General features: G+C 44.6%; 1 protein-coding gene across 1 annotated transcript in view; it reads right to left on the bottom strand.

Annotated features, from left to right (window-relative positions):
- LOC120932852 (aldo-keto reductase family 1 member C1-like) overlaps nucleotides 1–14772 on the bottom strand; it is a 51028-nt gene that overhangs the window by 20860 nt on the left and 15396 nt on the right. The window contains exons 3-6 of the mRNA XM_040345639.1: nucleotides 11650–11766; nucleotides 9026–9103; nucleotides 8222–8344; nucleotides 7546–7655 (exon numbers count right to left, since the gene is read on the bottom strand). Of these exons, the coding sequence (XP_040201573.1) occupies nucleotides 7546–7655; nucleotides 8222–8344; nucleotides 9026–9103; nucleotides 11650–11766 (428 nt within the window). The remainder of the gene's footprint in view (nucleotides 1–7545; nucleotides 7656–8221; nucleotides 8345–9025; nucleotides 9104–11649; nucleotides 11767–14772) is intronic.

Genomic DNA, 14772 nt, shown 5'->3' on the forward strand with positions numbered 1-14772 from the left:
GAAAGTTCGTTTTTAGGGTGGAACGCTTTAATAAAAAAAAAAAAAAGGAAAAAAATGGGACCCTTGGTATGAAAAATTTATTTGATGGAAAAATCTCCAAAAGGCATCAAATTACAGATTAGACATTCTTATAATATGTCAAAAAAGTTAGATTTTATTTCCATCATTTACACTTTCAAAATTACAGAAAACAAAAAAATGGCGTCTGCAAAAGTTTGGGCACCCTGCAGAGTTAATATCTTGTACTGCCCCCTTTGGCAAGTATCACAGCTTGTAAACGCTTTTTGTAGTCAGCCAAGAGTCTTTCAATTCTTGTTTGAGGTATCTTTGCCCATTCTTCCTTACAAAAGTCTTCCAGTTCTTTGAGATTTCTGGGCTGTCTGTCACGCACTGCTCTTTGAAGGTCTATCCATAGATTTTCAATTATGTTGAGGTCAGGAGATTGTGAAGGCCATGGCAAAACCTTCAGTTTACGCCTCTTGATCTAATCCCCCGTGGATTTTGAGGTGGGTTTAGGATCATTATCCATTTGTAGAAGCCATCCTCTTTAACTTCAGCTTTTTCACAGATGGCATCAAGTTACCATCCAAAATTTGCTGAAATTTTATTGAATCCATTTTTCCTTCTACTTGTGATGTTCCCTGTGCCATTGGCTGCAATACAACCCCAAAGCATGATTTATCCACCCCCATGCTTAACAGTTGGACAGAGGTTCTTTTCATTAAATTCTGTGCCCTTTCTTCTCCAAACGTACCTTTGCTCATTCCGCCCAAAAAGTTATATTTTAACCTCATCAGTCCACAGAACTTGTTTCCAAAATGCATCAGGCTTGTCTATATGTTCATTTGCAAAGTTCAAACGCTGATTTTTGTGGTGAGGACGTAGAAGAGGTTTTCTTCTGATGACTCTTCAATGAAGACCATATTTGTACAAGTATCTCTTTATAGTGGAATAGTGTACCACAACTTCAGTGTCTGCCAGATCTTTCTGGAGGGATCGTGCAGTCAAACGTGGGGTTTGAATTGCTTTTCTCACAATCCTGCGAGCTGTTCTGTCTGATATTTTCTTGGTCTTCCAGATCTTGCTTTAACTTCCACTGTTCCTGATGACTGCCAGTTCTTAATTACATTCCGAACAGAGGATATTGACATCTGAAAACGCTTTGCTATCTTCTTATAGCTTTCTCCAGCTTTGTGGGCGTCAACTATTTTCAGTTTGTTTCCTAGACAACTGCTTAGAAGAACCCATGGTGCTGATTGTTGGGGCAAGGTCAGATGAGTCTGGGCATTTAAAACCTCTTCCCAGACGATGATTGAGAACAATCCATGACACTGGCAGGTCTCAGCTTTGCAAAGGGGGCAGTGCATGCTATAAATTCTGCAGGGTGCCCAAACTTTTGCAGACGCCATTTTTTGTTTTCTGTAATTTTGAAAGTGCAAATGATGGAAATAAAATCTAACTTTTTTGACATATTATAAGAATGTCTAATCTGTAATTTGATGCCTTTTTGGAGATTTCTTCCATCTTTCCTTGGCTTCGTTATGCACATTAATACAAATGTTTACCTGGGGTGCCCAAACTTTCGATCCCCACTGTAATCTATATATATAAAACTCAAGTGTGTGTATGTATGTATGTATGTATGTTCCAGCATCACGTCCAAACGGCTAAAGATATTAACATGAAACTTGGCACACATGTTACTTATATGTCAGCAACAAACATAGGATAGGTGGTTTAACCCTTACCCACCCCCATTTGCCATGGTCGGGGTTTTTCTTTAAAGTCCCATTCAACTCTATGGGAAATACATGTTACTTCATAACTTCCAAACGGCTGTACATATTTCGATAACACTAATGCCTCGTTTCCACTGATCGGTTCGGTTCGGTACGGTACGCTATTTTGGGTGTTTCCTAACGGTACGGTTAGGGCGGAGCTACTGGCGTCACACAGTACTTTCCACTGATTGGTGGTCAGAAAACATCAATGCTGACGTCAAAGCAAAGCGCCAAACAATCACCACGTCGCCTTATTAGTCCATATAAAGGAGAAGGATGCCAGCAAACAACAGCAGGGTCTGGTTATCTGAGGAACTATCTACGTTCTTAGCAATTATCGGTGATGGCGTTATTCAGAGTGAGCTTGATGGATCAGTGAGAAATGAAAAGGTCTATAAAGATATTTCTCAGCGGATGGCAGCCGAGGGATTTGAACGGACGTCGGGCCAGTGTAGGGCAAAGCTTAAAAAGCTTAAAGCACAATATAAAAAAATTAAGGACGCCAACAGCCGTAGTGGAAACTGTCCAACTGCTTGGAGGTGGTACGACGCCATGGACGCCATTTACGGTCATCGGCCAGCAAACCAAGGCAGGGAGGGAGGTCTGGACTCTGCAACTGTAATTCTCGAATCCATGGTGGACCCCTTTGGTAAGTTTTTTTTTTTTTTAAACTTGGCATAGGATATCGCTCTGCTTACCATTTAAAATATAATATCTAACCATATGTTTGTTTTCAGAAACAGTTGGACTCTCCACTGATGCATCAAACTTATCAGAAGATGGACCTTCAATGTCTTACAGCAGCAGTATTTCATCAAGCCAACCACAGAGTAGCCAACCACAGAGTAGCCAACTACAGAGTACTCCCAATGCACCAAGGCACAATGGTAAGACATGATGATAATAAAGTAATTTTTAACTGTTCATTTTCTTAAACTAAAACAGCAGTGGGGCAGATGTGCAGGAGGTACAGTGTTGGAATAGATGAGAAGGGGGGGACCAGCTGTGGGGGAGATGTGCAGGAGGTACAGTGTTGGAATAGATGAGGAGGGGGAGATCAGCTGTGGGGGAGATGTGCAGGAGGTATAGTGGTGGAATAGATAAGAAGGGGGAGATCAGCTGTGGGGGAGATGTGCAGGAGGTATAATGGTGGAATAGATAAGAAGGGGGAGATCAGCTGTGGGGGAGATGTGCAGGAGGTACAGTGGTGGAAGAGATGAGAAGGGGGGGATTAGCAGGAGGTACAGTGGTGGAAGAGATGAGAAGGGGGGGATTAGCAGCAGGTACAGTGGTGGAAGAGATGAGAAGGGGATTCAGCAGTGGGCAGATGAGCAGTGCTGTGTATTGGTGTAGCAGATGAGCAGGGGGAACAGAGGTGTGGCAGTGAATCAGTGTGGTACAGTCTAGTGGGGCAGATGAGAAAGGAGCTTACAGTATTGGTTTGGCAGATGTTACCAAAAGCAATATTTAGGTCTTTTGTATATTACAGGTGAAAGGAGAAGGTTACAGTTGGATCTGCGCACAGTCATGGAGGATATGCGGGCAGCAGAAGAAAGGCAGCTGGAAAGAATGGATACCCTTTCTGAGAGGCGGTTTCAAGCACTACGTCAGGATGCACAGGAAGCTATGCGCCAGGAGGCAGAAATTTCCCGGCAGCAGATGGAGCAGTTGGCTACCTTCAACCAGGCCTTCCTCGGTGTCCTTGGTCAGCTTGTTCAAGTGATTGGAGCCAATCGTCAACACAGGTCACCACCCAGACAGTAGTGCCTTTCATGCAGCACAGGACCTGTACCCATGTTTACGTTTAAAAATATATAATTAGAGTGGGTTTTAAAGGTTCGATTTTTTTTTTTTTTGAATAGGCTCCTTTGAGCCATCAGCGATCACACAAGATTGGACACATTTGCTCCTTGCTGCACATGGCTTTCTTTGTGCTGCTGCTCCGATTCCCTTCTGCCTCCTTTGCGTTATCACCCCCCTTGGATGGTGGAGCCTGGATTTCAACAAAGGGCACCCCCGATCGCTTAATTTCTTCTGATTTTTGCATAGTAGATGTAATTGCGAATATACTTTGCATTTTTGGTTTACCTTTTCCTTTAATTTCCTTTTTAGATGTTTTTTTTCTTGGTCTGAATTTCTCACTTCCTGTTCCTTCTCAGTAAACCTGACAACATCATCTGAGCTGTGTTCAGTCAGTCAGCACAGCTTATTGAACAGCTTACTGAGGAGGAACAGGAAGTGAGAAATTCATACAAAGAAAACAAAAAAAAAACATTTATTGGAAGTGAAATTGAAGAAAAAAACAACAATGCACTAGCTTAGGGATATGCAATTAGTGGATATCCAACTGTTTCAGAACTACAATTCCCATGTGGCATAGCAAGACTCTGACAGTCACAAGCATGGCACCCAGAGGCAAAAGCATGATGGGACTTGTAGTTCTGCAAAACAGCTGGATTTCCGCTAATTGTGTATCCCTGCACTAGCTTAATAAAAAAAAAACCTTTACAAGCTCTTTATTGTAAACAATGTTTCTACATTATCAAAATTTTGCCTTTACAAAATATGTAGGAAGATGATTTTTTTTGTGGAATAAAAAACAAGAACGACTTCTCTGAGTATGTCTGATTTTATTTAGCATATAGCAAAAAGTAATTAAAGATTTTAATTATTCACGGTAACAACGTTAACGTTAAGGTGCCTCATCAGAGCCTGACGTATTTCACTGCACTCTTCTTCCATATCCTGTGCTGCTATTACTGGTACTGGCTCTTCTGGAGATGTATTCCAATCCTGGTCAAAGTCTTCTCCATGACTTTCACAGAGATTGTGAAGAGCACAGCATGTTAGGACCATGGATTTGGTAAGTTGAATGTCACTGTCATTCCTCTTCATAAGACACCTCCATCTACCCTTAAGTCTTCCAAACGCATTTTCCACTACAACACGTGCCCTGGATGCTTTCTTGTTGTAGATTTGCTGCTCTGTTGTTAGGCGCCCATTGTCAGGAAATGGTTTCAGGAGCCAATTTTGTAAAGGATAGGCAGAGTCCCCAAGCACATAATAGCCAACATTCACCCCACAAATGTTCTTAGTGCTAACAGGGTACAGGCCTCCCTGGCCAACCCAATCCCAAAATGTTGACAATCGGAGAACCCGAGCATCATGCAAACTCCCAGGCTTTCCTACATTCACATTCCAGAATAGTCCCTTGCCATCCACTACTCCCTGGAGGATGATGGAATGCCAGCCTTTTCGGTTGAAGTAGTCAGTGTGGTATTCTTGTGGTGCCATTATTGGTATGTGTGAGCCATCAATAGCACCAACACACTGTGGAAGGCCCCACCTGTTCTCAAAGTACTCAGCCATGTCTTTGAGCTTTTCCCTGTTAGGAAAATGAACAATTTCAGGAGCTAGCAATGTGCACACAGACTTACAGAAGTCCTGCACACACCGGCACACTGATGATTTGCTGACACCAAAAAGATGACCTATACTCCTGTATTCACTGTTGGTAGCCAGCATCCACAGTGCAATGGCAATTATTTTCCTTACAGGCAAACAGGCTCTGAAGTTGGTGCTTTTCTTTTCCATCACTGGACGTAGCTTGGCACAAAGGAATGAGAAGGTTTCCTCTGACATCCTTAAATTCTGCACCCACTGTCTGTGTGTGAATCCTGGGACGGTCACATTCCACCACTCATTGGCACGAGGGAAAGCCCAAATCACTGGTCGGCGGCGCTGCTTTGCCAAAAGGAGAAGCATCTGTAAAAAATGCAGTGTGTATAGGTCAGTGTGTGTGTGTCAGTGTGTGTATAGGTCAGTGTGTGTTTCAGTGTGTGTGTCAGTGTGTGTGTATAGGTCAGTGTGTGTGTGTGTGTGTGTCTGTGTGTGTATAGGTCAGTGTGTGTCAGTGTGTGTGTGTCAGTGTGTGTATAGGTCAGTGTGTGTCAGTGTGTGTTTCAGTGTGTGTGTGTGTGTGTGTGTCAGTGTGTGTGTGTAGGTCAGTGTGTGTGTGTGTGTGTGTGTGTGTTTGTGTGTGTGTGTCAGTGTGTGTATAGGTCAGTGTGTGTTTCAGTGTGTGTGTGTCAGTGTGTGTATAGGTCAGTGTGTGTATAGGTCAGTGTGTGTGTGTGTGTGTGTGTGTCAGTGTGTGTATAGGTCAGTGTGTGTCAGTGTGTGTGTGTCAGTGTGTGTATAGGTCAGTGTGTGTCAGTGTGTGTTTCAGTGTGTGTGTGTCAGTGTGTGTTTCAGTGTGTAGGTCAGTGTGTGTGTGTGTAGGTCAGTGTATAGGTCAGTGTGTGTGTCAGTGTGTAGGTCAGTGTGTGTCAGTGTGTGTATAGGTCAGTGTGTGTGTGTTTGTGTGTCAGTGTGTGTATAGGTCAGTGTGTGTCAGTGTGTGTATAGGTCAGTGTGTGTCAGTGTGTGTGTGTCAGTGTGTGTCAGTGTGTGTGTGTCAGTGTGTGTGTAGGTCAGTGTGTGTTTCAGTGTGTCAGTGTATGTGTGTGTGTGTGTTTCAGGTAAGTCAGTCAGTTGTGCTTACCCTATAGCGCTGCCGTCTTTGTCTTAGCAGCACAAATGTATACTTCTCCTCCCGGCTACACATCCAAGCTAAAAGTTTTCTTCTCTTTTCGGCTGTGTTTCTCATTGCCGCTCGCAACCTTCTCTCATACAGTGCGGTATGAATTTTGCCTATAAAGAACCAAAAGGCTAGCAGAGAAAAGACGAGCTGCTGAATGACCTCCATTGTTGTTGTTGTTTGGCTGACGCTGAGTGACGCTGCATCACGTTTCTCGTCGCACTAGTGTGACATCATGAGAGGCATTTTTTCTAAAACCTGTATGGCCCTGGCGGTCCGATTTGCAGTGGAAACGCTCACCAGAATAGACCGGACCATTCAAACCCGTTCCATTCTAAACGACCCGAACCGATCCGCTCAGTGGAAACGAGGCATTAGTCACATGTTACTTATATGTCCACTTAAACTATAGGATAGTTAATTTATCCCTTAACTACCCCCATTTGTGAGGGTCGGGGTTTTTGTTTAAAGTCCCATGCAAATCAATGGGAAATGTATGTTCCCACATAACTTCTGTACGCCTGGAGATATTTCAATAATACCTGCTATACATATTACTTATATGCCAAATAAAAATATATGACAGTTAAATTAACCCTTACCTACACCCTTATATAAAAGATGGGTATATTTATATTACTATGATTTTCCTCCCCAAAAGGTTAAGATAGGAAGACCGGGCAGCGCCGGGTATTCAGCTAGTTTATATATATATATATATATATAATGTGAATGGAAGATGAAAGGAATCTGGGGTATACGCAGTGCCGGCCCAAGACATTGTGCTGCCTGGTAATAAGAATGAAATGCTGCCCCCCCCCCCCAAAAAAAAATTACGCCCACCAAAATGCCCCCACATCCATTATTTTATATCATGATAACTAAAGTGGACCTATCATGGCTCTATACATGTATATAGGAGTATAAAAAGGACCGGTTATGGCTCTATTCATGCAATTAACCCCACAGGAGTTGAGAGCGGAACGGGAGGAGCGGTCGGGTGGCAATTAGCCCCACAGTGGAGTGGAGAGCGGAGCTGGCGGAATGGGATGGCATGTGGGCGGCAATTTGCTGCCCCCCTGAAAGTGCTGCCTGGTACAATGGTACCATCGGGTCCCATGGTAGGGCCGGCCCTGGGTATACGAGATATGCCCTAGGTCCTTACCTAGTTACATGTGCACTTACCAGTCCTTAGGTCTGCTTGAGCCCAGGACGCTATACCCGACCAGTACAATGTCTTTGGATTTGCAGAATTCCAGCAGTTTGCTCTGATTCAGGAATATGTGACACTCCACCTGGGGCATAAATATTGCACTGGTTAAGGAAAGCTCCACATTACAAACATATTTTAGTAAACAAAAAAAACAAAAATTGTGTGCATCATATTGACACATAGCTAGAACTCCACTCTAACGTCATTGCAATGGGATGGAGGGTATTCAAGCACCAAGCTTTGCCAGGAGACAGCAGTGAGCCACTATGACATTATTGTGCCTCTTGGAAGCATTAGCAACTGTGGCCAAGGTAACTTTTTGTCAAAGCTTTATTTTGAGGATTTTTTTAAGCTAATCTGTTTGGGAGTTGGGGAACTGGCAGTAAAATGGATCTTCCATTTTCATGGAAGGTCTGCTTTAGACCAGGGGAAGCCCCCTAGATGGTGAAACATCTTCCAACATTATAGAACAAGTCTAGTTGAATGGAACCAACTACTACCTGCTGTACTCCGACCTAGATAAATTAAAACCTTAACCAACATTGGCAAGCCATTGTAGAGCAGATATAAAAATACCTAGGGCATGTTTGTTTTCCATACAAAAGATTTGTTCCCTAAAGTTTCTCCCCATTTAATCACTGTAGTTACCTGATTACAGACAGGTTTATACTTCAGACCCGGCATGTTTAGAATCAGCTCCAGTTGTTTGCTGTTAAAGTTAGACACTCCGATTGATCTAACCAGTTTGGCATCTTTACAAGCCTCTAAAGCCTGGAAATCAGTTACATAATTAGTTGAAGTAAAAAAAAACAAAAAAAAAAAAAAAACACACACACACACACCACACAAACAAGCATTATAGGCTTACCTATAGGTAAAAGTCAGTAAAGGAAGTTTACTTCCTCTTTAAAGCAGTTGTAAAGGGAAAAAAATATTGCATTAAGGTGAAAAAACATCTGACATTGCAGCCATTGGTTGGCGCTGCTGTCAATCACATCCAGTGACGCGGGCCGAGTGATACAGTGAGCGGCGATGGAATCACCACCATGCGAGCTCTCGCATGACTGGTGAGTACTTGCGGGGAGGACCAGAGACAGCCGCCAAGGGACCCCAGAAGACGTGGATCGGGGCCACTCTGTGCAAACGAACTGCACAGTCGAGGTAAGTATAACATGTTTATTAACCCTTTAAGTTAAAGCCCAACACAGCCAAATTTAACCATCATGTGAGAGGGAGAGAATATAGATCACAACTGTGAAACAGGGGCAGAGAAGTGTCACCCCACAAGAGTGGCACCTAATGAGGGACCTTCATTGCGGAATCTCCAGGTATTATTTTAATGAAAACTGAAGATTTTAATATATTGAAAATTACTTTTAAATTAACATTCACATTAAAGTGTATATGAGATTTTACTGTGCCTAGAACCAATCACCAAATTTTCCAGCTTACCTTCCAGGTATCCCGGATGTCAGTGTTGTGAAAAATTAGTTTTCCATTTTCATCTTTGGAAAATGGATCATCTCCAGGCTGAGAAGAAAGAGGGAGAAAGACACTGGTGTTCACCTGGTTTATATTGGATGATCAGCCAAAGATATCCATTAGTCAAGTGTGAAAAACGTAACACTCCTATAGCATTAGTATGGACGTTAAACTGGCATCAGCGATCTTTAGTATGGGCCTTGGACTGCCATTTTTACATTTTTATCTCCAGATACGCCGTCGTAAGTCTGAATGCGAGCAGTCGTATCTTGGCGCCTGATTCAAAGAATCAGATACGCCTCACTGTTGCCAAGATACGAACGGCGTAAGTCTCCTACGCCGTCGTATCTTGGGGTGCATATTTACGCTGGCCGCTAGGGGCGCTTCCGTATATTTCTGCGTCAAATATGCAAATGAGGTAGATACGCCAATTCAGAAACGTACTTGCGCCCGGATTTAGTTACTTCGTTTACGTAAGGCGTCGGTCCGGCGTAACTTTACCCCTCATAAAGCAGGGGCAAGTCATGTTAGGTATGGACGTCGGAACAGCGTCGTATTTTACGTCGTTTGCGCAAGTCGTACGTGCATGGGGTCACGGCTCATTTCAATACAACACGCCCACTGCCTGGTTCATTTGAATTAGGCGGGCTTACGCCGGCCCACATACGCTACGCCGCCGTAACTTCGGGCGCAAGTTCTTTCTGAATACGGGACTCGCCTCTCAAAGTTACGGCGGCGTAGCGTATATGAGATACGCTACGCCCGCATATAGTTACGCAATTGTATCTGAATCTGGGCCAGTGTTTTTACCCGGCTGGGTAATAAATCACAGAAAAGACACCTGTCGTATGGACATTACCTTTATTGCAGCTCTCATCAAGTACCCTAGACGGAGGAGATACAGAGGTAACGTGCCACCCAAAACAAACCAGCAGCTCCTTCGGGGGTAGTGCTACACAGCATTCATCCTTGCCTGCAGCTAGAAGGCATGTCTGGGCAGAGGGAAGGAGCTGCCCAACTTTTCATGTCAACAGGCAGGTAAATACCGATTCCCTGATCACTGACAGCAGTGCAGCGCTGAGATGGAAGGAAAGGCAGCAGGCAGGCATGATGTGGCACCTCTGCTGTGCAGAAGGGGGGGGAAGGCTGCGCAGCCTGTACTAACCTGTGCATAGAGCTAGAGGTTGGGCCGCCTGTGTGGAGGCAGCTCCCCAGGCACCGTACAGACGAGTAGATCTGATCACCTGACCTGAGATTAGCAGCAGTCCCCAGACCTAGTGCACGCTCTCCGCACAGCCTGGACCCTCAGGAGGTGCCTATATGAGGCCACAGTCTTGAATTTGTTGGTGGAGCACCATGGGAAAAAAAAAAAAAGTGGTGAACAATGCCAAGCCTAAATGTTATTATGCCATGTCAGTTACCCTTTAATTTGCATGCCTGGTGATTTGAGTTCATCCCAGTTGTGTAATCACACACGGAGGGCTGCATCCCTCCCCCCCCCCCCCCCCATTTCTATGAGGCCATATACCCTGAGACAAAGGGAGGGTAATACAGTGATCTGGATCTCTGGCTTTGTGTATTGTACACAAAGCATATCAGACCACTCTTATTTAGGGGGGGGGGTCACACTTCTTAAGGTAAGAGCGCAGTGTGATATCACTGGCTGGTGACACCTGCTATTACACAGTATGGCATGTGGGACTTCTCATCTATCATTTTAATTAAGTAATAAGCGCTGCACTATTGGTTTTATGTTTATTTTTTTGGTGTCTGAACATTGTGCACAGCTGCTGTTATTGTTGATTTGTTTTCACTTTTGCACAGATTTATATAGGTTTTTAACAAGCAGGTGATTGGTTGCTAGCACCGCCCTGCATCCTAGCACCAAATCACTGCCTTGTTAACTAGAAAAGTTGGGCAGCTACTGCCCTCTGCACGGACACGCCTTCTATGTGCAGGAAAGGATGAATGCTGTGCCAGTAGTGGGAGAAGGACACCGGCGCCCGGGAGAGCACACTGAGGCTTCTACATGCCAGAGCCACGTTTCAGATAGGATTGTTGTTCGGCCCATCATTTAGTGACAGCCGCTATATAGGGATGATGTGTGCAATGCTGTATCCTGGCCTAGGCCAACAAGGCCCAGGCCTAGGGCAGCACTTTGCAGGGGGGCAGCACGGACAGTGTCCCCGCCGGCTTGCAGGCTACACTGTTGGGCAAATTAGTTTAGCGCCCCCATAAATCAGCCGCACTGCTTCCAGTATGTGGGCGGTTGGCATTCTGCAACTGGGGGGGGGGGGGGGGGGTTCTAATTTTTTACCATCCCTGTCCCATTGCAGAGATTTCCCTTCACTTCCTGCCCCATAGCCAAACAGGAAGTGAAAGGAAATCTATGCAAATTAAGGAAATCCATTGCCCCACCCCCCATGCCATCAGAACTAGTGTCCTCACTTGAAAATTTCAGGGTGGGTCTTAAACCGCAATGGGTGTGGCCTTGACAGGAAGGGGTGGGTCATATTTAAATTAGGGGGTGCACGAATTTAGTCAGGCCTAGGGCAGTACAAAACCTAAATACACTCCTGGATGTGTGAACATACCTTCAACTCCACAGGGTTGTGGATTATGAACAGATCCATGTAATCTAGTCCGAGATCCTTTAGAGATTTCTCCAGAGCTGGACGAACCCTTTCTGGGACATGATTGCTACTCCAAAGCTTGAAATAAAAAGCGGGAAAAAAAAATTTGGTAAGCAAAGGCGATTTAAGGTAATAGTGGAAGCATGAGCTTTGTTAATTGCAGAGCAACCGTATATGTCAGATTCAGCGGGGCTTTTGTTGGACAACTGCAAAGAAACTACCGTTTTCACAGAGTAAGAGCCCTCGTCTTCATCACCTCATAGATGCTTTCTAAATAAAACCAGCAGTGGGACTTTGCACATCTTTTGCTTCGATACACCCAAGAAGCATTCATTGGATTTAAACTGAAAGTTCAATTAGGCTTTAAAAATCTAGTTGTGGGTTCCTATGGAAAGATGGTGCTCCATGCAATCAACCTCTCATAGTCACATACAGCCAAGGCCACCTGTGGTTCTACCGTCCCTGTTCTCTTATTATGCATTCTCCATCCTGTCTGCATCCACTGGTCGTGTGTGCTTAAAGTAGTAGAACTATAGGCAAAACTCCCCCACCCCCCCCATTTTTATAGCGCGATGGAGGGTTATAACCCCAGTCAGATTTTTCTTCGCCATCTGTGTCCCTTTGTGGAGATTTCCCTTCACTTCCTGTCCCATAACCAGACAGGAAGCGAGAGGAAAACCCTGAAAATTAAGGGAATTTATTGGGGACCCCCCCAGATCACCAGAACTAATGTCCCTACTGGAAGATTTCCCCCTCTGTTACTTTTCTGGGGACAACCCAAAATTTGGGATTTTTTCACTTTCAATGATAAACAGGACAAATAGCGAGGGTGAATCTCCCTAACGGGGGCACAGACAGCAATAAAAACTGACAGGTGATCTAATCACTCCACTCTAGCCAAAGCTAAATATAGTTGTGGCTTTTAGTTATACTTTAATTTAGATCTATGACGCTTTTACATGTGCTGTCAATATGGTTTTCGGAATTTCAGCTAGTAGATGGAGGGCCCTGCAGTCACTTTCAAAAGGTTTCCTAGGATTGTTCCAATTTCACTGATCTTGATATTTTTTTTCTGGTCTTTTACTAAGCGAAGTTGCATGATTTTATTAAATGGCATGGGTAGCTAAGCACCGCCATAAAGGATATGTACCAATGCAAAAAAAATACTGTTCATTGGGAAGAGACTTGGTTTGGCTTAAAGGTTAACAGTTAAAAATACACTAATCAATAGATAACTTGGGGGATGTCTTAAGGGGTTGTAAAAGGTAAAAGTTTTCACCTTAATGCATTCTATGTATTAAAGCGGGGGTTCACCCTAAAAAAAAAGTCTTCTACCATGCCATCCAGCATACTAGCTCGAGCTACAGTATGCCTTTATTTTATTTTTTTGCGCCGTACTCACAGTTTAATCCCTTAGTTAAGTTTCAGACTCCCCACGGGTATTAGGCGTTCCTATGCAGAGGGGAACATGATTGATGGCCGGCTATGGCGCGTCATGCTTCCCGAAAATAGCCGAAATAGGACTTGGCTCTTCACGGCACCTGCGTAGTCAGCTCCTAGTCTGTGCGCAGGTGCCGTATAGTGCCGTGAAGAGCCGAGTCCTACTCCGGCTACTTTCGGGAAGCGTGACGCGCCATAGCCGGCCGTCAATCATGTTCCCCTCTGCATAGGAACGCCTACTCCCCGCGGGGAGTCTGAAACTTAACTAAGGGATTAAACTGAGTACGGCGCAAAAAAATAAAAATAAAAGGCATACTGTAGCTGACGCTAGTATGCTGGATGGCATGGTAGAAACTTGTTTTTTAGGGTGAACCTCCGCTTTAAGGTGAAAACTGACTATACCGCCCCCCCCCCCCCCCCGTTATACTTACCTGACCCCTGGAAAGTCCCGTGCTCGGCACTGACATCCTCTTCGCCACTCAGCCTGGCCGTTGATTGGCTAGTAGCGCAGCCATTGGCTGGCGCTACTGTCAATCACATCCAATGACTTAGCGCGCCGAGGGGTGGGGCCTAATGTTACAGTGAGCATCGATTGCCTCAAGGGAGCGCGCCCACAAGGACTCCACACAATGCGGAGGGAGCTCACATGAATGTGTGGAGTTCTTGCGGGGGGGGGGGGTTTGGGAGACAAGAAATAGCCGCCGAGGGACCCCAGAAGACGTGGATCGGGGCCACTCGGTGCAAAACGAGCTGCACAGTTGAGGCAAGTATAATTTTTTTTTTTTTAAATAACAAATTCTTTACAACCCCCTTTAAAAGCTGCATGTAAAGTTAAGGAGCAATAAAATGTAACCCTTAAGTGACTGGTTTGTTTACAAACTGCAGGTGGATGTCTGTCTCTTTACTGCAGCTAACTGGAGATCCATGCTGGTTTCTGCTTATAAACAAACCAGCAAGAGAGCTATTATTTTGTGGTGGTAGTACTACTGTAGCTAAAGGATAGATCCCTGACCAGGGATCCGGGGTGACATTATTGACCAAGTATGGTTGGCCTGGGAATTTATTATTTGTGATGAGCGTCGCAGCCTCTAGTGTGTCATTAGTGGGAGTGCAGGAAAATGTATGTTTTGGCTCATGCTTAAAGGGATTGTTACATTTAAGTGAAAAAAATAAAAAATCAAAAGAAAAAGGACTTTACAAACATGTTACACTTACCTGCTCTGTTGCAGTGGATTTGCACAGAGCATCCTAGGTCCTCTTCTTGGGTCCTATTGGGCACCAGAGCTGAGTCACTGAGTTGCTATTGTGCACCAGAGCCAAGTCACAGCTCCCTGTGTCCATTCAGACACAAAGCTCCAACCCGGCCCCTCTCTCCTCTGATTGGCCAGACGACTGACAGTAGCGGCAGCCAATGGCACCACTACATCTCAGCTAATTAGGAGGGAGAATCTCAGACAGCTGAGACACTTGTGGACATCGCTGAACAGAGGGACCTCATGTAAGTGTTAGGGGGGCTGCTGCATACAGAAGACTTTTTATGTTAATGCATTAAGGAGAAAAAAAACAAACAAACACACACACTTTAACTTGTTAGTCTTAATTGGGTCATGGGTTTACTTTAGGTCAGGGCTGGATGACTCATAC

Source organism: Rana temporaria, chromosome 3, assembly GCF_905171775.1.
Source record: "Rana temporaria chromosome 3, aRanTem1.1, whole genome shotgun sequence".
In the NCBI taxonomy this organism is placed as follows: Eukaryota; Metazoa; Chordata; class Amphibia; order Anura; family Ranidae; genus Rana; species Rana temporaria.